This window comes from Delphinapterus leucas, chromosome 2 (assembly GCF_059928025.1).
Source record: "Delphinapterus leucas isolate spDelLeu-1000000601 "Yukka" chromosome 2, BTC_Dleu_Yukka2, whole genome shotgun sequence".
NCBI classification, from domain to species: domain Eukaryota; kingdom Metazoa; phylum Chordata; class Mammalia; order Artiodactyla; family Monodontidae; genus Delphinapterus; species Delphinapterus leucas.
In genome coordinates, this window is record NC_143130.1 from 98,049,344 (window position 1) to 98,072,379 (window position 23,036).

At 41.4% G+C, this 23,036-nt stretch overlaps 2 protein-coding genes across 6 annotated transcripts in view; one reads left to right on the forward strand and one right to left on the reverse strand.

The window, feature by feature from the left end:
- The first annotated feature begins 1,278 nt into the window (after positions 1–1,278).
- On the forward strand, positions 1,279–4,502 carry SRP14 (signal recognition particle 14). 2 transcript variants are annotated; one of them, XM_022587501.2, is made up of 5 exons: positions 1,279–1,385; positions 1,542–1,614; positions 2,141–2,253; positions 3,424–3,456; positions 3,953–4,502. In XM_022587501.2, the coding sequence occupies exons 1-5, from the start codon at positions 1,362–1,364 to the stop codon at positions 4,040–4,042; spliced, it is 333 nt and encodes a 110-aa protein (XP_022443209.1). In that variant the 5' UTR covers positions 1,279–1,361; the 3' UTR covers positions 4,043–4,502. The 2 variants fall into 2 exon arrangements, with proteins under 2 accessions (XP_022443209.1, XP_022443210.1); XM_022587502.3 differs by lacking the exon at positions 3,424–3,456.
- A 515-nt stretch (positions 4,503–5,017) lies between these two features.
- Positions 5,018–23,036, reverse strand: part of EIF2AK4 (eukaryotic translation initiation factor 2 alpha kinase 4) — a 114,166-nt gene continuing 96,147 nt past the window's right edge. For 3 of the 4 annotated variants that reach the window (XM_089907384.1, XM_022587503.3, XM_089907385.1), the window contains 10 exons: positions 21,553–21,660; positions 20,836–20,964; positions 19,162–19,248; positions 13,150–13,262; positions 10,206–10,264; positions 9,210–9,307; positions 7,886–7,954; positions 7,433–7,477; positions 5,958–6,076; positions 5,018–5,263 (listed from right to left, as the gene is read on the reverse strand). In XM_089907384.1, coding sequence (XP_089763510.1) covers positions 5,206–5,263; positions 5,958–6,076; positions 7,433–7,477; positions 7,886–7,954; positions 9,210–9,307; positions 10,206–10,264; positions 13,150–13,262; positions 19,162–19,248; positions 20,836–20,964; positions 21,553–21,660 — 885 coding nt within the window. In that variant the 3' untranslated portion in view covers positions 5,018–5,205. Of the gene's footprint in view, positions 5,264–5,957; positions 6,077–7,432; positions 7,478–7,885; positions 7,955–9,209; positions 9,308–10,205; positions 10,265–13,149; positions 13,263–19,161; positions 19,249–20,835; positions 20,965–21,552; positions 21,661–23,036 lie in introns of those variants that run through there. The other variant, XR_002646592.3, reaches the window with a different exon arrangement.

Sequence of the window (23,036 nt, forward strand, 5' to 3'; positions counted from 1 at the left end):
ATAGGAAGCTAATACAACCCTCTAATTGGTCTCTCCATTTCCTGCTTTGTCTGTACAATGCCTTATCTACACCACAGCCTGAGGATCTTTAAAAAGCTAAATTGGATTGTCACTGTTCTGTTTAAAACTTCCTTACCAAGAAGCTTTTCTTTGTATTTGGAACAAAATCCAAATTTACCAGGGCCATCGGCCCTATATGACTGGTCAGTGGATACCTCTCCAAGCTCTCCATATTCCTTCACCCCTCCTTCCACATGCCACCTCCACCCCACCCCCAAGCCTTGTGGACATGGGGCAACTTGTTTCCCCATTGGGGCCCTTGTTCTAGCCATTCCCTGTGTCTGGAACACTCTGTTCCCAGATTTTTGAATGGCTAGTCCCTTTAGCTTTCAGCTCAAAGTTCTCCTCTTTAGAGGGATTTCCCTGACCCCAACCTAAAGTAGTCCCCCTGTCACTCTCATTTGTATCATTCCTGTTAAGTTGTCCGCAGAGCACTCTTTATCTGAAGCTATACTTACTAGTTTACTGTTTATTTCCTCACTACTCCTTTAACCCAAGTTTCAGGAAACCAGAAACTTGTATCCTGCTGTAGCCCCCTCTCCTATAACAGTGCCTGGCATAGGCTAAGAGACCCTCAGTGAAAACCCATTGCATGATTTCATGCTTGACTTTTCCAAGACCTAGGGTTCAAGTTGGCTACTGGCAGAGCAGGGCCTACACCCCAGGTCTCCAGACTGAACCCAGAGCTGAAACTGAGACATGGCTCCAGGCCCTCTTGCTAGAGCTGGGGCCACCCAGCCTGGTCAGAGAAGAGGGAGAGTTCAGAGGGAACTCAGAGAGAGTTCCCGCCATGGGAACTTATTACAATGACAGTGGTAATGAAAACAGCAGCTAACGTTATCGAGCACCCTCTATGAGCCAGGCACTGTTGTAGTGTTTAATGTAAGTTCATTTGCTCTTCACAACCACACAGTGAAGTGGATACTATTATTATAGGTTGAGGAAATTGAAGCACGGAATAACAGTACAGCTGAATATACACAACTATAGGTTTCCATCAGATCCCTCCTGTGCTCTCTCACTCTCTCCCACTGCTTGCGTTAGAGTATTTGCTTGTCTGTGAAATCAAGCACAGCCCAAGAGCCTCGGGGTCGTTGCCTTCCCGGGACTGGAGGGGGCGCCCCAGAGCGCAGGCGCGGGGCGGGGCGGGGCGGGGCGGGGCGGGCGGGCAGAGGGCGGAAGCAGGGATTGGGTGGAAGAGAGCTGAAACCTAAAGCGGAAGTCCCGCCCAGCCCGGGCGAAACTTCCGGCTCCAACGGTTTGGGACTTAATGCTGACGGAGCAGAGCCAGCAGCGCCAGGATGGTGCTGCTGGAAAGCGAGCAGGTATAGCCAGAGCTGGCCGGCTGAGGGACCGATACTGTTTGGGGCTTAGCTCGGGACCTCTGTCTCCTTCTGCGGGAGGGACTGGGACTTGCCGAGGCGGGGGGCGGGGGGTGGGGGTTGGAGTTGCCTAACGGGGCCGGGCTTCTTGTGTTCCAGTTCCTGACGGAGCTGACCAGGCTCTTCCAGAAGTGCCGGTTGTCGGGCAGCGTGTTCATCACCCTGAAGAAGTGTAAGCAGCTGTGGATGCAGCAAGGCCGGAAGGGAGCTGGGAGGCCGAGCGATGCCCCGGCCCGGGTGCCCAGTGACTGGGAGCCACAGGCAGAGTCTGTCTGCCGCGCGTCCCCGCCTTCCCGTACCTTCCTCCACCTGGTACTGGCACATTTAGGGCTGAGGGGCCGGAGAGTATTGGGGATTGTGGCTGGTGCGGCCCCCAGCACTTAGCCACCTAAGTCAATTCCGGTTCCAGGGGGCCCCAAGCATGTCAGGTCTCGTATTTTTGTCAAGGATCCCAAACCGCGCCATGATTAGTGAGATTTAGTCTGCTTTGATATTACAGTGTTCCCATCGTGGAAGTGGCAGGTAGGTTCCCAAAGTGTGGGCAAGGCGTCTGTAATAGCAGATAATGTGGTTAACAGAACTAGATCAGTGGAGGTGGATTAGGTATCCTCTTGGAATCGCTCTCGTACGTTTTAACTCTTCGTCTACCTGTTCACCGCGTCTGTGGCTGTGTTCACCAGGATGTATTTTTCATGCAGATGATGGTCGAACTAAACCCATTCCAAGGAAGGGTTCTGTGGAGGGCTTTGAGCCCTCCGACAACAAGTGTCTGTTAAGAGCTACTGATGGGAAAAAGAAGATCAGCACTGTGGTGAGTTCAATTCCTAATACTCCTAATTTTGGAGTTTAAAGACTTGAATTTAACTTGAGGGGTATATCTGAACCAGTTTTTTTTTTTTTTAAGTTATTAAATAAAGCCTAGTGTGTAGCTCCCCAGCTGTTTTGGGATCAGGGTCTTCTTTTATTACCTTAGTAATAGAAAACCCAAAAGCAAAATTAAAACGAAGAAGGTAGAAGCCAAACACTTGTTAGAAATAAAATTAACATATTTGTCCTTACTCAGAGTAGCACTGTTAAGGAGCAATTGGCATATTTGATTCCTTATTCCTTTACTGTGCTGGGCCTTCAGTGAACAGTTTCTTGGTATCAGATGCTTTTACTTTTAAGCTGATTGTCCATTTATCTTTGTGGTTCATGTACCAAACATGTATTATATTAGGCTTTGTATTTGAGAGCATATGATTTAGTCAAGAGTCCCAGTATTATTCCCTTTCAAAGTGGAGGTTAAATATGGCAAAGCAAGAGACTGCTTGGATTCCAAATGAATACTTCTTTATTCTGCTGGGGCAGAACCAGACCTGCCCTCTAATCACATCAGCACAGGATATTCATGATAATGTATGCCATAATTAGTTGATGTCTCCCATTACCAGTTATCTTGAGAAGACTTTTACAGTAAAGCAAGCTTATGTGTCTTTTAAAAATAAAGTTGGGTGTCATGAAATACCGAAAACTAAGGAGTCTTCAGAGGTAGAATTTCTTCTGTTGTGGTAGCTTGCGTTTTGCTTAAATGGGCCTGAATTAATGGTAGGTTTAAAATAAGATGGGGAGGGAGTAATTTAAAAGTATCTTGCACAAAAGATTAAGTCCTTTGACGTCTCTCAGAACCCTGAGAGAAAGTCAGTGCCATGTGTGTAAGGGATTTCAACAGAGGCAAGAGGCATAGCTTCTTAAGGAGCCCACTTCTGCCTCTTTCCCACCTTGGTACAATTCTCAAAGTGCAGAGCTACTTTGCTTGTTCCTCAGGCAGAGGAAAGTGGAGTAGAAAAATAGCTTTTGGTGTATTATGACCCCTGCAATTGGGAAGAAATATTTTTAAGGATTAGGATGTTGTCTTCCCGAGGCTTTCGAGTTGTTACTGGGTGAGGCAGATGCTTCCTATGTGGATAACAGGGGTGACCTTTTCCCCATTCTTTCCCAGGTGAGCTCCAAAGAAGTGAATAAGTTTCAGATGGTGAGTGTCTGGTGTCCTCTGCGTCTCGTTTCTCAGGGCGAGAGTCAGCATGATGATTAGCAGTGGCTTCAGATTGCTATTTAGGCTCACTGCTCTCCTGTGATGTTTTACCAGTAGTTTACAAGTAAAAGCTGCCAGGCTGTGAATTCTCCTTTCAACGCTGATACTGTCTTTTTTAGCTAGATTTTGTTGTCTTAGGCTTCAGATATGCTCTTTGTATAGTATAGCTGAATAAGAAGTTGCCTGTAGTTTTCCATGTTTGCTTAAAAAAAAAGTAAAAAACATGCAACTCACTAGTGGGTGTTGCAGAAGCTGCTATAATGTGAGGGTGTTTTCCTTACACCATTTTCCTTAGGATACAAGTATCCCCATGGTATTATATGCTTTATCAGATAGGCTTTCTGATTTTGGCTACCCTAAATCCATTATGGAAGCACAGCAGATGCTCCACCAATTTGCAACTCTTCCCACTAAGGTCACGCTCTGTGTCTTTTAGGCTTATTCAAACCTATTGAGAGCTAACATGGATGGGCTGAAGAAGAGGGACAAAAAGAGCAAGAGTAAGAAGAGCAAAGCGGCGCAGTGAAGGGCACCAGGTTTCCCGCTTTCACCAGTTAACCACTGAATTACTATTTTTCCTTTGGTTTTTACTTTTGGCCACAAAGCTGGGTTTCTGATTCCTCTACAATAACTGTTTTCATGTGAGATTAGGGTCATTTTTGGATGGAAGAAGGGCTGCAGTGTTTACAGGGTAGTTACAAGAAGCCAGTTTATTTTATATCTGGCTAAGTGGTCTGTGTTGTATGGTTGTATGTTTCTGGATAATAGTTTACAGTCTCTGTAGCCGTCTGTGAAGAGCACTGTATCATTAAACCTGTATTTATCAGTACTGACCATCTTTTATTCCTTTTCCCATCCCATAAAAAGTTTCTGGCAATAGCTCCTCATTCTGGAATGACTGATTATGAATAGGCTTTAGGCCCTGTCTTATGAGTTACTGGAATTGAAACCTGACAGTTTTATAAAAAGTTGTGTTATTTCATGGGTATTTTTCCCAACTTGGCTGTATAATTTTTTTTTTTTTTTCGTGCGGTACGCGGGCCTCTCACTGTTGTGGCCTCTCCCGTTGCGGAGCACAGGCTCCGGACGTGCAGGGTCAGCGGCCATGGCTCACGGGCCCAGCCGCTCCGCGGTATGTGGGATCTTCCCGGACCGGGGCACGAACCCGTGTCCCCTGCATCGGCAGGCGGACTCTCAACCACTGCGCCACCAGGGAAGCCCCTTGGCTATATAATTTTATCATCATAGTTCCTTTAGCAAATTTGAATGAGTTCTCATAGCCAAATGAGAGTTTGCTTAACCAAACTAAGGATAAGCCTATTACAAAATCATCAAGAATAAAGATTCCAAGTTAATGATGATATTTGATTTCTTTATGCCCTTTATTTTGGACATTTTCATGTGCTCAGTATATAGGGCTGAGAAGAACAAGGCTGTTTTCTTGTGTTCTAGCTCCACAAAACCTTTAGTGCTAATAGATTTGCAATTAAAAAGCAATAGATATATGAAAACATTTATTATATTCAAAAGATAAATTTATAATATATTACACATGAAAAACCTACAAAGCTCAACTCTGTAGGACAGCTTCTTAGAACGTAAAGCTAATTTAAAACAATGAATGTACAACATTTTATAGTATAAGCTCCTGTCTGTTTGAACAATGTAATGATCATTCGTTCTTTAGGATTAAAATAAGATTCTGTAGTAGTCATCTCTGTAGCTATACAGGAACAGCACAGACACCCTGCAAAAGAAGGGAGAAGACAGGATCAGTATAATGGTAGAGAACAGAGTTGATAAATAATTTTTAGAACACTTAACTGTAGGAGTTTTGTGTAATCAACAACAATATGGAAGGCCAGTCACTAAAAACATTACATAAGCAAGTTTTAGAGAAGCTGTGACTGGCAAGGGTCCACAGTATAAGGGTCTACACAAGGAGCCCACCGTTCACCTCACAGGCTTTGTTGTTTCCTTTTAAGTGGATGATAACATGAACAACTGGCAAGGGGACATGAAACAAAGTAGTCACACTTGTTTTCGTTCATTTAGACGTTTCTAGGAGTTACCTGGGTGATTAAAAATTATAACTGGTGCAGAAAAAGCATTTGAGAAAACTCATACCCATTCATAATTGTAAAAAAGTAAAACAGAAAAACACCCTTCAGAAAATGAGTAATTAAAAAAAACTTATAACTGGGATAGCTGCTACCGGGACCACTGCGTTTTGTTATTGACAGGATCATGACTGTGATTCACAGTCCTGATTACCAGTTGCAGTTCTAATGTAGCAACTTATTAGCCATCTAACCTCAACACGACAATAAGGTATTTGTCACTTTAAAACCCCTCCTTGGGAAAAAGACCCCAAAAAACAAAAAAACCCTCTTTGAGTTTTAACCCATGTTGAAATCTGCAATGCCTAAGTAATAACTTACTTTTTTTCTACTTTGATGTTATAAATTTCATCACAGACTAATTTGAGGTATCTTTGCTTTGGCAGGCGTGACAGCAGCAGCTTCACAGTTGTGTTAAATGCCTGTTCGTCAGCATCCCACTAGGAAAAAAATAGATAAGACTTAACAACAGATACTAGGGTTTATTAAAACTGGTTTTTTCTGGGTCACTGATGAAATGTCAATGCCATTCCCCCCTTTAAGTGTACTGAAAAGATCAGTTAGAGGGAGAGAGAACTAATGGGGAGACTGCTAGGGTTCTTCCTTTGAAGCATTGAGTTTCTTTACAAGACCAGTTTACTAGATCCTGACTAACAGTGCTGCAGCCCCAGTGTGCTCACGTGACTTTATACCAGTTATTTCTGCCAACTGTTGACTTTCTGTGAAATGGAGATACCACCTCTGATATATACCCATTTGAGTGTCTCATAAAGCAGTAAATTCCCAGTATATGCTTATTTACCAGACAACAGAATACTAGTGGGGAGGGGAAACAGGGAAGGGGGAAGTCAGCTTATAAAAGAAGCTACAAGGATATATTGTACAGCACAGGGAATATAGCCAATATTTTATATAAATGGAGAATAACCTTTAAAAAAAAAAAAACCAAAACGTAGTATGAGATGTTAGCTCTGGGGCAAAGTTCATTTTTCATCTAACTTAGTCTGTGACTAAACACTCTGGATAGACAAAAGCATTCTTTGGTATGACGTTGCAAAAATCACCTGTAGTTATTCTTACAGTTGAACATTCTAATAGCAAAGCTAAGTATTTACATTTTTTTAAAGTTCAATTAGGCTATTCGATAATAAGGGTATGTACCTGTTATTAAAAAAAAGCATATGAAAAAGGACCTAAATTTAATTTTTACGAAAAGATCTTCCATGTAGTTCTAGTTCTGCAAATGAGCTGCCCTAGTTGGAACGAAGGTTTATAGAACCGGCATAGTATAGTGGGTAAGAACATAGATTCCACTAGTCTGCCTAAGTTCATATCCTGGCTCTGCAACTTCCTAGTGAGGTGAATTTGAGTAAGATATCTAACCTGTCTGCCTCCCATTCTCCATAAAACGTACAATGATTCCATTTATCTGTAAAATGGGGATCTGTAAGAAGGTAACATATGTATCCCTTGGGGTTGTTGTGATTAAATGAGTTAATATTTGTAAAGTGCTTAGAACAAGGCCTGCCACAGCCTGACACACAGTAAAAGCACTAGGTGTTTGTTAAAATCATCTCTGAAATTTAAAAGAAAGTCACTAGAAAAGTGTGATTCCCTCAAAATTTGATTTAGTAATACATATGTCACATAAAAGGAACAATGTTACCAAATTCCTGGAACTGCCAGAAAAATACCTAATATCACTAAGAAAATAATGCCATTTTCAACTTTCTTTTGGCAAATCAACAGCTTCGGGATTTTAAAGGCCATAATGCAGAAGAGTTCATCTTTCTTACCTCTAATGATAGAAACTGTAAGATTGTTTCTTTGGGTAGATCCACCTGTTGATACACAAAAATGTACATCATGTCAGGGAACCTAGGCAGCACATACTGACTTGTGCCTATGGTGTCACTTTGGATGGAGCAACGTGAATGGGATGCTCCCGTGCTTATTGAACTGGACAATGATGCGATCTCAGCACTGGTGAACTAATACTCCCAGGCCCCACCCATCACACCCCAAAGGTTTGACACTGCTATCTGCAGAGGCCCGAAACATTTAGAAAAATGATGATTTTCGTGTTCAGTCCCCTTCCCCCCAATCTTTCAGAGGAAGAAACTAGGAGAAACGGGCCTGCATCCCAATGCTGCTAACACTGAGCAAAAAAAAAAGCCCTGACCTCCGAGGAAACTACTTTGACAGTATGGACAAAAGCCATCCTCAAAAAGTTAAAGAAAGTGACTTACAGCCAAAATTTCAATTTCACTGCTTTTCTGATGCAAGTTAGCAAGGGAGGTCTGAAGTCGGGTTTGTACCTGAGAAGAAGAAAGCATGTTAGAATTCAGAACCTGTCAAACCAAGCCATCTTTCTTGCCATTTCATTTCTTATTCTAGGAAACAATCACAGGTGACAAACCCAAGCCTAGAAGGGATCCCAAATATTATATAAGGACTTGCTCTTAATCCACCTCAGTAAGATGAGTGTCTAGCCTATTATAATCTCAGGGGAAATGAGATTTTTTATAGCCTATCTTGATCATTTGTTTACTAATCCACCTAGCTGCTTATTTCTTTATAATTTTGAAATGAACCTAATAAAAGCTCAGTACTGTAAAATAGTACGTGTGGAAGCGGGGAGATTTTAGTATTAAGCTAAGTTTAGAAAAAGGGGACAGTGACAGCAATGAGAACATGGAACTGAAATATGGTAGAAAGAGATGAAAAACAAGTTTCTACCCAACATCCTGAGAAACAGCCAGGAAAGCTCACAAAATGAGGTAACTCGATCTTCTGTATTTCAATCTAATTACATTCCTAAATAATGACTGCTCTCCTCAAACCTTCTTCCCAAATGAGGCCAGTGTCCCACCTGTGCTCCTTAGCCTTGTCCTGCACTTCCCTTCCCACTGTCCCTCCCATTTGGAACACTCTCATCTTCCCTCTCTGCCTGTTTAAATCCTTCAGGGATCACCTCCACGAAGCCTGTCTTGGCCATCCGTGCAGACACTGATCTTCGCCTCTCCCCCGTGTCTGCAGCACACTCTAACACTCAGTGTCCTCAGCATCCTATTACTGACCTCCTCCTATTTTCCAACTATGTAACGCATATGCTTCGGAGGTTATGAACTCTTCAAGGACTGGGGCCCCGTCACGTCTTTTCTATTTTACCTGGCACTGAGCACAGAATCAGGCAAAGAGCAGATATCAAAAACATGTATGCAGGGAGAAACCTGCCCCAAGGCTTGTGGTAGATCTCTTCTGCTTTGTTATTTACAACAAAACCAAACAAACCCCATCTGCTGTTAGAGCCGGATCAGAAAGTTTTTGTTTGGATCCAGCAATTCTGACAACAGCTGCATCTAGGTGCCCACAGTGTACACTGACGCCTCTTTGGAGGACAAATGGGGCAGAATCCTGGCACCAGAGATGCTCTGTGTTGATGGAATTTTCAGAAGTCACCAAGTTCAGGAAGTGGAAAGAAAAACATTTCCAGGAAACTGTTTCTTTTCCTCTCCTGTTCTCTGCCTCCTTTGTAGCTCACAGAAAGCCAAGGAAACTCTGACCACATACCTGAGTTTCATACCGCCTCCTAGCGCTGGCTGACAGCTTCTCTGGGGCTACCACGCTCACAATGGGAAAAACTGTTGCTCCATGGATTTCAAACAAACCTGAAACAGACAGTTTTAGCCGTTATGGCCTCATCTGGTCCCACTTTCTATAACACACCACAGAGATGGCGGAGACGATTAGAATCCACTCGGGAGTGATTCTATGGACTGGATTGTGTCTGAGCTTTGTGTTCTGTCTCTGCAACTGCCTGCACTTCACCAGGAGTCCAGAACCCCACCCAACCCCCAGCAGTTCTGACACTTCTGTCGAGATCACCAGCCTTCTTTCCTCAGGTGGGAGGTGACAAAGGCATAGAGAGGCAGTATGAGCCAAACCTCATGAACCTAAGAAAAAAATCAAACAGTATTTCCCAAACTCTAATACTTCTTTAAATTCCTCAAAGCATTTGAAATCTGACAGTGGCACAAAGTCTAACAGAAATGAACCCAGAAGACCCAATTCTGTTAAATGCCAAGTATGTCTTCTCGTGGACTTCAATGGGACATTTCTTTTTCAGTCAGGTTGACAGATGTGGTGAAACTAAAGGCGTAAGTATCACCACTGTTCCCTCTTGGCTTTCATGAAAACAAATGTATACAGTGTCTTTCTCCAAGGCATTTCAAAATGCTTTTCTTCAATCTTCCATATGGGGAAAATGTATCTACATTTGGCCTATATAATAAACTGAATCAAAGGAAGATTAAACCACTTGTAAAAAGACAGAGATATGTCAGGACCAAAAGAGTCACCAAACTCCTAGTGGTTTTATCATTTTCTAGAATGTGGGTTTCAAAGGGATAAATTCCATTTGGTATAACTAACTGTGTATATGTTACTTTAAGAGTATATTTCTGAGGCAGTGAGTTAGCCACAGTCATAAGTATTTAGAGCAAACACATACACACACACACACACACACAAGCATTATTATGTTTAGGTTACAATTAGTAATTATACCTGAAGCATTAGAAAATGACCCCTTCAGATTTTGTACTGCAAGATTATCGGAAGCTTCTCTAAAAACAAGCAAACAAAAACAGTTAAATAAACAGTCATTACGACAAAACAACACAGATAATTTACAGTGAGCTATACTTAGAGGGAGGCTTTTTTCTATTAAATATAAAAATATTTAATAAATATTGGTTATTAGTGGAGGAAAAACAAAAAAATTTGCACTTAATTATGCTTTTGGTTAAGAGCAAATAAAAATTATCAAGGCTGTCACTTCAAATTAACATTCTAGAGACAACATTCTGATTTATTCAGCTGGGTGTGAAGTACTGGCTCAACATAAGAAGCTACTTTCAATGAAATATAATGGGTGTTCTTTCTGCTCCCCTCACAATACAAGGAAACATTAGCAATGCCCCGTCTTCATTATGGCAGCAACCTTGGTGATCACCCACAGGAGAACATTTAGTAAATGAGATTCTTTCAAAAGCTGTTGAATGGATGTTCTTTCAAAGACTGAATTAATTTATAGCCTTTGAGAGACATAATAGCACTCTATCTTGGGAAAACAGGGAAATAAACATTCACATGGAGGAAAGATTTTAAACCTTTCCCTGCTAAAACTAAATCCCATCTGGCCTGTTAAGCGTCCATTTAATGATGTTTGCCTGTACTAGTACTAATAGTCACTATTAATTAGTTGACTTTTTTGTTTTTCCTTCTAAACCTCTGCCTTTGATTTGGATTCTTAATCCTATAATACCTAGTGGCTTCAAGAACATTATATTCTCTTAGAAAAAGCCTGATGGTGAATGTAGTCAAGCTAGGTGCATACGGGCAGGGTCAGGGGCCGGGGACGGAGAAGCAAGCAGGAACATTTATTTTATATAAGCCAGGATTTCTCTGTCTTGGCACTATTGACATTTTGGGCCAGGTAACTGTTTGTTGGGGTGGGGGTGGGGGGGTCAGTCCTCTGCACTACAGGATGTTTAACAGCATCCCTGGGCCCTGCTAGATACCAGCAGCACCTCCCGCTTAACAACCAAAAATGCTGTCTCCAAACATGGCCAAATGTCCCCTGAGGGGCAAAACTCCTGCTGGTTGAGAAAAAAAGTAGAGTACTGTATTTTCTGATTATGAGCATAAATACAGGAGTTACAAATATATAGAAAAGCTTAAGGGAAATTAAGATCCCTTGTAATCCCACTAACCAGAAATAACTATAATTTAAAAATTTGGTCCATCATTCCACACATTCTTCTATGTATGGGCTATATATTTTGGTTGAAACAAAAATGGGATCATATCATACATCTTATTTGTGGGCACCCTTCCTTGTAATAAACTCAGCTTTACCATAATAATCATTTTTAAAGGCTGCACAGTATTTCACTGTATTTACTGTAATTGGAACAGTCTTCTATAATATTGTGATATTATAAGTGAGATTCTCAAAGTGTGGCCCAGAGACCCCTGGAAGCCCCTGAGATCCTTTCACAGGGTATCTGCAATGTCAAAACTATTTTCGCTATAATCCTAAAATGTTAACTGTCCTTTTTATTCTTATCCTCTCATTAACGTGTGATGGACTTTTCCAGAGACTACAGGATGTGTGATATCACAACAGACTGAACGCAGAAACAGACAAGGCAATATAGTTTCTTCTACTAAAGCATCAGAGATTACAAAAATGTACAACAATGCATTAACAATATCTGCAAAAATGTGAAACAATGCCATTCTTTCTTGCTACATTTATTTTGTTTTGGAAAAGTTATTTTTTTATTTTTAAATTAATTTATTTATTTTGTTTTGTTTTATTTTTGGCTGTATTGGGTCTTTGCCGCCGCACGCAGGCTCCCTCCAGTTGCGGCGAGCGGGGTCCACTCCTCGTTGTGGTGTGCGGGCCCCTCACCGCAGTGGCCTCTCTCGTTGCGGAGCACAGGCTCCAGGCACGCGAACCCCAGCAGCTGCGGCACGCGGGCTCAGCAGTCGTGGCTCACGGGCTCTAGAGCACAGGCTCACTAGTCGTGGCGCACGGGCTCAGTAGTCGTGGCGCACGGGCTCAGCTGCTCCGTGGCACGCGGGATCCTTCCGGACCAGGGATCGAACCTGTGTCCCCTGCCTTGGCAGGCGGACTCCCAACCACTGAGCCACCAGGGAAGCCCGGAAAATAGTTATTTTCCATTAAAAAATGTTATGTAGGTTTGCATGTAATGAGTTTGTTATTTAAAATAAGTATTTTTTAAATGTTTCCATTTTAATTTCTAACATAGAAATTATTGATAGATATAATCCACATAAACAAAGCTCTTTGGGGTCCTCAAATAATTTTTAAGGGTATAAAGGGGTTCTGAAACCGAAAAGTTTGAGAACTGCTATTATAAACAGTGCCTTGATAGACATCTTTGTACATATCCCTATGGAATAATTTTACTATAAATTCCTAAAGTGGAATGCTGGGTCAAATTTTTTTTTTTATGTTTTAGCTTTTAGGCTTTTAACTTTGTTAAATTCCTATCCAGAGGGTTGAACCAATTTGCATTCCTATGATGAGTATGTGAGATCTTTTCCTAGAATATTATAATCTCCCAGAATATTAGGTCTTTCAAAACCACTGACAAAACATTACTGAAATTCACTGATTAACAGACCAAAGACGATAATGGCAGATAGATTTTGGTTCCTTAGGCTTTTCAAAATGATAAAAATTTTTTTGACATGTTATGAAGGACAAACGTTGAAAGTCAGTTAAGACTAGTCTTACGTAGGGAGTCATATACTTAAACTGCTGAGTTACTCAGAAGCAATAGAATGGTTCAATATAAGTTAACCTGACTCATCTTTATCTCCCAAAAGGATCAAACTGACTTTTAAAATAAATGTATGGTTAATTCTAGATAGGCAGTTGCAGCTGGTTTTCTGGGCTTTTGTTTTACTAAGTTACCTGATAGTCCTTTCATCACTGACTTTAGTCCTCAGTTTCTGCACAACATGGTCCACGAGATCAGACTCCAGCACACGTTTCTCTGTTTGCCTTTCCTTCTCAAAAGACTTAACCTTAAAAAGAATGAAACAGATCCATCATTTCTGAAGCCAACAGGCTGAAGAGTACTATAGTAAGTCTACTAAGTCAACAGTTTAGGTTGATGGCTCTTAACCAGGGGTGATTTTGCTCCCCACAGGACATCTGGCAATGATTAGAGACACCTGTGGTTGTGGCCGCTGAGGGGGTCGCTGCTGGCATCTAGTGGGTAGATGCTAGGGATGCTGCTAAACATCCTACAAGACAGCAGCCCCACAAAGAAGCATCTAGCCCCAAATGTCAAAATGTGGCTGCTGAGAAACCCTGGTCTAGATCAGAATAGATTATAGATGACAGAATTTAAAAAAAAAAAAAAAAAAAAAAGGCCAAGACGAACCAGCTCCTATTTCATTTGATTCTTTCACATATTTTCCCTCTTAAACATCTCGGGTCAGTCACCAAGGTTTCTACAACTCCTTGCTCCCTCCTTTCCAAACCCTAGTCCTGTCATCCCACTTTTACAGTGCCTATCTTTTCATCTTCACTCCCATGGCCAACACCCTGCCTTGGCTTGGGATAGCCTGATATTCTGCCCTCAGCTACTGCATCTCCAATTATCCCTCACTCCATTCCATGCTACATATCCCTGCAGATGAATTTTTCTCATATACGCCCTGATGTCCCCTTCTGTCCAAAAACATACCCTGGCTCCCCGCTAACGGCTAAAACAAGTCCAAATTCCTTGGTTGGGCATCCTGGCTCTCCTTGATCTAGCTAGAACCATTCTCTCCTGCTGAAGTACCCTTCTCCACAATCCTGCTTCACCCCAAATGGACTAATCAGGGTAATACCAGAAGAGTTCTCTGCTGGCCTGCCTCTATCTTTGGGACAATTCTACTGAAAGAACTACATTACCATTGCTATTCCTTTGCTTAAAAGGCCTTTTTAGCACGTACCTATATCCTCCTGCCCATCCATGAGGGTCCAGCATTAAATCCCACCTCCATTCTGAAGACTTCCCTGCTACCTCTGTAGTAACCTCTCAGGCTGATGCAACCTCAGAGAACTTTCTTGTTGGACTATCATGGCATTGAGCATTTTCGAGCTCACAATCGTGCATGAATGTCTTCTGTTCCCTGCTGGATTACAGGAGCCTTGACAGCAGGACCTGTGGCTTAAATGTCCCTGCATCCATCGTGGCCCTAAATTCAATCCCTCCTATACTGTGAATGCTTAATAATGCACTTGCTAAGTGGGTGAATGAAGTGATGTCTTGCTCTTCAAATATGAAGATGATGCTATTGACCCACCACTAACAGAGGCAGAAGAGTCAAAAGAGCTGGATGGGCTGGAACAATGTACTAAAACGAACATCAAACAACGATAAATATGAAGTCCTGTCATCAAGCCTCATTGTAGAAGGCTGGTCAGACATGGTGAGGACTGTGAAAAGGCCAGTGGGTTTTAGTTGATGATAAATTCAGGATGAGCCAAAAGAACTGCATGGTTGCTAAAGTTAGTTCACTTGTAGGCTGTATTAGGAGAAATATGTTATCTAGATTGAGGGAGGTCACAGACCCTCCTCATTTAGTCAGAACATGCTCAGAGCACTCTGTAGAATTCTAGTATCACATTTAAGGACAGACATTGACAAAGTTAAGTGTGTCTAGAGGAGGTTAACTAGGAGGGTCAAGGATTCGGAAATCACATTATGAGGAATGGCTTAAGTGACTGGAATGTTTAAACCAGAAAAGAGGACACTTAAAGTGGCATGGCAGTGGTCTCCTAAAATTTATGTGATGGTAGTAAGAGAAGGAGGAAGAATTAGACTTGTTATTTTGACCATTCTGGAGGGCAGAACTAGGACCAGTGAATGTAAACTTGGGGAAGCAGATTCTGATTCAAGTTTTTAAAATTTGCTAATCATTATAGCAGTGGGTTACGATGCTGGAATTATCCAGCAGAGGCTAGACGATCATCTTCTGGTAATATTACAGGAACAATCACTGCTCTGGAAGGGGCTTGATCGGTAGGACTTAGGGTCATTTATGATTTTGTGACTAACAAGCAGACTAGCAGTGGGGACTTACAAATCTTCCCATGAAGAAGTAACTACTATAACAACTGCCTTTCTACCTTAAACAACTAGAAAACCAGACAAAATATATAAACAATGTTTTTCAGACATTGGACAACAACCAGTGGAGGACTGTTATCCCGAGAGGAGGGAAACAAACAAAGTGAGTCTACAAGTGTCCCAGATTACCGTGTTGAGGAAGTCTGCAGATGGCAGGGCAGGGAGGAGGAAGCTCAACAGAGGCCAGGAGTCTTGCCGAGCTGGGGAGACTGCAGTTTAGGGAGGCCACGATGGCTAGAAACTGTGGGGCAGAGGACTGAAGAGGAGGGAGCTACACACAGAGAAAGAAAGATTTCTGAAGCTCTGCAGAGAAGTCCACTCACATCTTTGAAACAGAAGTGATCTGTGCATGGGTGAGAGGGAACTATCCAAGGCTGGGGAAACAACCAGCAGACATGAGTAGGCATAATAATTTCTGAGATCCACAGGGCCAGGAATAGTTCATGTTCTTACCAGAGGAGAGAGACCTCATGACACATGGGGCCTCAGGCAGAATCCTCCAAAGGGCACTGCCTTTGGAGTGGGGCTAAATTAGACCTAGACTAAAGGCTGCCGGGACCCTGCCCTAACAAAACTTAAAAGTCAAGCCTAGAAAGGGTCAAACAGAATCCAAGGATCTTAACTACATCCCAGAACAGAGTCCAGCAGTATTTACAGGAACATAAGAAAACCCAGCACCAAAAAATGTAAAATTCATAATGTCCAACAACCAACCAAAAATTACTGGGCATACAAAGTAGAAGGAAAATACAACTCATAACCGGGAGAAACATCAATAGACAGAAACAGACCAGAAATGTCAAGATGATGGAATTAAAAATGACTATTATAAATCTTATAAAGAATATAAAGGAAACAAGAACCATGATGAGGAGAGAAATGGAAGACATTAAAAAAAAAAAGACACAAATGTAACTTGTACAGCTGAAAAAACTACAATATCTGAGACAAGAAATGCACTGTATGGGATTAATAGCAGATAAGATATTGCAGAAAACATGTGAATGATCCAGAATAAAGCATAGAGAGCGAGAAAAAAACAAACAAAACCCACCAAAAACAGAGCCTCAATGAGGTGTGGGGCAAGAGCAAATGATTAACTTATGTAATCAGAGTCCCAGAAGGAAAAGGGACAGACAATATTTCAAGAAATAATGTCTGAAAAGTTTCCAAATTTGATGAAAACTATAAATCTACAGTTCAAATCTACAGTTCTAATACCAAGTATTAGAACATAAAGAGTATCACACTGAGGCACGTCATATTCAAATTGCAGTAAACCAGTGACAAAAGAAAATCTTAAAAAGGTGCCAGAAAATAAAAAGAAACATTATACACAGAGGATCAAAGCAGACTTTTAAACAGAAACTATCAGGTCAGAAAACAATAAAACCTGTGTTCAAAGTGCAAAAAGAAAAAAATGTGAATTCTATACACAGAAAAATTACCTCTCAAAAATGAAGGTAAAATGAAGACTTTCTCAGACCAGTAACAGTTGAGAGAATTCATTACCATCACTAGTCAGAAATATTAGGAAATTCTTCAGGCATAAAGAAAATGAAATCAGAATGATATCTGGCTGAACACAAAGGAATAAACAGTTCTAGAAATGGTAAATACAAAGGACATTCCTCCGTTATTTTAAAACCTCTTTAAAAGATAACTAATTAAAAGCAAAATACTTACAATGTACTATGAAGTTAATAACATATGTAGGAAAATATTGGCAACAATAGCACAAAGGATGAGAGAGGGGAAATGGAAATATTGTTTTAAGGTTCTTACAACAATATATGAAGGCATATAATATTTTTGAAGGTAGAATGTAATATGTTAAAGACGTATACTATAAACCCTAGAGAAGTTTCTAAAAAAAAATCCCACCAAAAATAAGAGTTATAGTTAGTAAACCAATAGTAGAGATAAAATGGAATAAACGCTATTCAATCTAAAAAGAAGGCATGAAAAGAAAAAAATGGAAAAAAAGAACAGTTGGAACAAACAGAAAACAAATAGTAAAATGGTAGATTTAAACCCAACCATTTCAATTATTGCACCTCATATTAATGGTGTAACCAATTAAAAGGCAGGGATTGTCAGAGTGGATACAAAGCAAACTTCAGTTAGTGACTGTCTCTAAATCCAAATGTAGCAGATTGAAGAAAAAAAAAAAGAATGGAAATCTATAAAATAGGAAACGAATGAACAAAAAATAGAGAAAAATCAATGACATCAAAAGGTACTTTTCTGAAAAGACAAAATTGATAAATCTCTAGCCAGAGTGATCAGGGGAGAAAAAGGGAAGACATAAATTACCAATATCAGGAATGAAAGAGGGGATATCACTATAGACCCTACAGATAGTGAAAGGGAATATCTGAAAACTTAGGTGAAATGGAAACATTCTGAGAAAGATACAAACTACCAAAACTCATTTAAGGAGAAAGAGGCAATCTGATAGCTCTTTATCTAGGCCCCTGTGGTTTTACCAAATATTTGAGGAACTCTACCAAATATTTGAGGATGAAATAATACCGATTCTACACAAAGTTATCCAGAGAACAGAAGATCCTACTAATTTATGAAGCCAACATCACTCTGCTATAAAAACCAGACAAAGACGTTATTGGAGAAAAACAAGGGGAAAATGTGTTGATTTTTTTTCCTTTAAAAATAGAAATAAAGGTTATGAGGTGATATATTTATGAACATTTTAATGTATTTATTTTTGGTTGGGTATTTTTTTTAACATCTTTATTGGAGTATAATTGCTTTACAATGATGTGTTAGTTTCTGCTGTACAACAAAGTGAATCAGCTATATGTATACATATATCCCCATATCCCCTCCCTTTTGCATCTCCCTCCCACCCTCCCTATCCCACCCCTCTAGGTGGTCACAAAGCACTGAGCTGACCTCCCTGTGCGATGCGGCTGCTTCCCACTAGCTTTCTGTTTTACATTTGATAGTGTATATATGTCAATGCTACTCTCTCATTTCGTCCCAGCTTACCCTTCCCCCTCCCTGTGTCCTCAAGTCCATTCTCTACGTCTGCGTCTTTATTCCTGTCCTGCCCCTAGATTTGTCAGAGCCTCTTTTTTTTTTTTTTTTTTTAGATTCCATATATATGTGTTAGCACATGGTATCTGTTTTTTTCTTTCTGACTTACTTTCCTCTGTATGACAGATTCTAGGTCCATCCACCTCACTACAAATAACTCAATTTCGTTTCTTTTTATGGCTGAGTAATATTCCATTGTATATATGTGCCACATCTTCTTTATCCATTCATCTGTCAATGGACACTTAGGTTGTTTCCATGTCCTGGCTATTGTAGTGCTGCAATGAACATTGGGGTACATGACTCTTTTTGAATTATGGTTTTCTCAGGGTATATGCCCAGTAGTGGGATGAGCATTTTTAGTTAAATGCAACATAGTAGAATTGGTTAGGAAGTAGCCAGAGGATATGCCAACCAGCAGGTATCAGCTATAGTTATTATTTTCTTAGATGGTCAAAGGGAACAAGGGGAAAAAAGTAGGGAAAAAAACTAGCCATAGTGTTTTAATTTTTATATTTTTTTGAGTTCAAAGAAAAGTGTTTAGATTCAGATTCTCTCTTCCTTATTTTATACACTTTCTCCAAAAACAGGCCTAGCAATTCAAAAGGAGAATGAAATAATGTATTTCTACCCCACAACCAAGGGCAGGACCTCAGTGGGAAGGTTGGGTGCTCCACGGTTAATACTGTTTGGGAAATCTGACTGTTGAATTGTGAAAGATTTCCTCTGGTCTTTACCTTGACATGGTTTCCTTCTTTATCGGAGACGAGGGCCACATAGGTGATTTCATGATGTCTGCAGTACTCTTGTAATTCCTCTTGGGACTGAAACAAATAAACACAGAGCAGCTGGAACAGCTTCAAGTAATTAACGAGAATGAAAACACTGTGTTCAGTGGATTCTCAAAGTGAATAACTAAACATGCTGATTTCAGGGTTTATATAAATATTTAAATATTAAGCAAGAAGAGTACAGAATTCAAAGGAGGAATAAGACTTCCTTTGCTTTCCTTGCTTTCACTATTATTCTAAGGGGCCATGCCATTCAATGTGGTCAGGACACAGTAAGAGGTTTTCAGAAGCTTCACATCTTGATAGAAGGTGCCAAAAATTACACACACACACACACACACACACACACACACACGCAGAGTGAAAAGGCCTTTGGGGAAAGCAAAGGCAACAAAAGAAATAGTAGAAGGTGAAAAGCAGCACTGAAGCATAAAGCAAAGAAGCATCAGAGCAGAGAAGCCTGCAGGGGATGCCCCTGTGCAGGGCTGAAGTTACCGTTACTGAGCTTATAATTTTACTTTAGGACAGAACACTTCTCTAACAATTTACGAAACAAGTAAACAAATGGCATAGGACACTGCTCTGTCAAATGGCTATAATTTATTGCTCAGCATATTTCTGATATCAATTTTTACGTAACACACATAAAAATGGACAGCAGCAGCTCTTGGCAGGTAATGTGGAAGAAGCAGGTGGGAGGGTGGGGTTCTGTTTCCCTGGGCATCTCTTCACTCTCTGGGGCACCACGAGTGTGGCTGAACGTGTGTACAACTCGGAGGACCACCTGGAAGTGCAGCCCCTTCTGTGATCTGCTTGTACAGAAGTTAGTCATCTAAAGGCCCCCCTTTCTAAAGGGTAGGCAGGTGCTCAATGGTGCTCAATGGTGCCATTTTCCTCACTCTGGGTGTGGGACCCAGAGCAAGTGTTAGGCCTGCTGTGGGAGGTCTGAAGATATAAAGCTACAAACACTAAATACAGAATGCCTTTGGGAAGTGTGCTAGGCTGGATAATGGCCCCATAAAGATGTCCCCATCCCAATCCCTGGGAACCTGTGACTATGTTACCTTATATGGTAAAAGGGACTTTGCAGATTGAATAAAGTTAAAGATCTTGAGATTGGGAGATTATCCTGGGTTATCTGGATGGGCCCAGTATAATCACAAGCGTCCTGGTAAAAGGGAGACAGGAGGATCAGTTAAGAGATGGAAGGACAGAAGCATAGCGTAGAGAGGAAAGAAGATGCTACCCTGCTGAGTTTGAAGATGGAGGAAGGGGCCATAAGCAGGAATGCAGGAGGCTTCTAGGAGCTGGAAAAGGCAAGGAAGTGGATTCTGCTCCTAAAGCCTTCAGGAGGAACCAGCCTTATCAGACCCCTTGATTTTAACCCAGTGAAACTGATTTCAGCCTTCTGAATTCCAGAAATGTAAGATAATAAATAAGTGTTGTTTTAGACCACTAAGTTTATGGTAATTTGTTACGGCAACAATCAGAAACTCATAGAGGAAGCAACTGAAACCACAGAGATGAAGAGTTTGGCAGAAACTAAAGCCGTAGAGGATGATTTGCTATTGAAGCCACGACTCTGTGCACTCCACTCACAGGTGCTTTTTGTCTCATTACCTGTGACCAGTCATACATGATTTCTGCTGTGATTCCCGCTGACCAGAGTTTCTGAGTTAGGTTGATGGCCCTGGACATGGACATCTGGCCAACACTTACAACGAGGAGGTCACAAGAGCTTACTGTAACCTGTATCAGAAACAGAGTGATTACATTTAGAGGAGGGAGACTGTGGGCATATATGTGAGGCCAAGGAGGCAGCGCTCACGTGAAAACAGGCATCTTAAAATTGCGTACAGCTACATAAATGCAAAAGTCTTCGCTTCAAATGACATGGATAAAAAAAAAGACACAGTCAAAAAATTTTTATATTAGTCTTTTAAGATAGGGTAGTTGAAATTATTTCTAAGTCATCAGAAAGACATTCTTTTTCTCTGGGAAAACTAATCTTGCCTGAAACACAGGGAAAAAACCATTTCTAGCTTTGTAGAGTACAGCAGTATTTACGAACAAAGGGCTTTGATATGAGTCTGCTAACAAGTGTAATATCTCACATTTACATAGCATATTACAGAGGAGGAGAGTAAGGCTAGTGGACTAAGGTCCCCCAGCTAAAAGCAGAGGCTAAGTACTCACACCAAGACTTAGGCTTGTCTCTCACGGCAAAGGTAATCTCCCAAAACCTCAGTCTACAGCTCCCACATTTGAGGCTCCATGTGTATGACTACAAAATGAAAGGCATCTCAAAGCACACTGGGAAGCAAAGCTGGAACTTACAGGTTCTTCCATGTTGAGGACAGCAGCAGTTATCTTGTCTATGGCTATGCTGACCCCAATGGCAGTAGGAACTGGCCCCAGAGCCTGTGGTCCTCTAAACAGGGGAATCTGTGGAGAGAGACACACAGCTCTGGTTATGAAATGGAGACGAAAGTGTGATTATAGGAAAAGCAATGATTTGCACTCTAACAGCAACTTATCAAAGGGTTCAACAAAATAAAGTGTGTGTGTGTGTGTGTGTGTAGCAAGAGAGGAGAGCAAGCACACATGTCACTTCGTGAATGTTGATGAATGTTGCATCTAGCTCTGCACTGTTCAATCTGGCAGCCACTAACCACATGGGGCTTGAGCATTTGAAATGTCTAATCCGAATTCACATGTGCTGTATATGTAAAACACACTGGTTGCAAAGACTCAGAATGGAAAAGAATGTAAATTATCTCCTTAATAATTTTTAAGTGTTTGATTATACATTGAAATAGTATTCTGGGTATACTGGGTTAAATAAATGCTAATTATAAAGATGTAGAAAAAAATGTAAAATAACTCCTTAATAATTAAAAAAATTTTGATTACATGCCTACATATTATTTTGGATATACTGGGTTAAATAAAATATATTATTACAAGTAATTCCACCTTTTTCTTTTTACTTACTTTATGTTACTAGACAATTTAAAGTTGCATACATAGGTTCTAGACCAAGATGGGTAGGTACATTTCTCCCTATTCCTCCCGCTAAGCTAAAGTCCCTGGACATTACATATAAAACAAACATAAGACAACTCTGAAAGTGGAGAGAAGATGGCAGGCTGACCAGGGACCACGGGATCTGAGGAACGACATGTGAGTTCCCTGGGTTTGGTTTTTGCCTCAGATACTCTGGACTGGGTGCTGGAGAAACTGTCAACCCAGCAATGCCAAGGAGAACAAACAAGAAAGCCCCAAGGCAAAGCTGCTGTCTCTGGTCAAAAGACCAAGAAAGGGGCAACCCAGCAAGACAGAAAACGTTTAGACAAGATCTGCCCTGCTCCAGTCAAATAAATATCACAGAAAAAGCACAGACACTCCCACTCACAAAGGCTGAGTGCGGGCCAACACATTCACCCTTTCCCAGATGTAAGGAGGCCCCCGCCAAGTCCCAGCAGGGCGGCGTCTGAGAAAACTAAATGGGGAGCCAGGGCTTTCGTATCCGCCTGGAAGTAATGCTTCCCCCAGCGGTGTCAGTGGAGACCAGGACCCCTAAGATCCCCGACTTCCACCCACACCCAAGCAGTAACCAGGCCCTCCTCCCCTCTGGGGCAGTGCCGGAGGAGGCTGAGTGGGAAGCTGGAACCTTCACCACTATCCAGCGGTAACAAGGCCACCTGCCAGCTCCCCCACGCCCCCACCCCTCCACTATACTCTCAGTGGAGGTGTGTGTGAAGCGGTAACAAGGCACCCGTCCCACGCTCCGGATGTAGAGGGAGGCCGAGTGAGAAACA

Coding starts and splice junctions, on each gene's coding strand:
- SRP14 (XM_022587501.2), top strand. CDS start 1,362: ATGGTGCTGCTGGAAAGCGAGCAG. Junction 1,386..1,541: donor TGCTGCTGGAAAGCGAGCAG/GTATAGCCAGAG, acceptor CTTGTGTTCCAG/TTCCTGACGGAGCTGACCAG. Junction 1,615..2,140: donor GTTCATCACCCTGAAGAAGT/GTAAGCAGCTGT, acceptor TTTTTCATGCAG/ATGATGGTCGAACTAAACCC.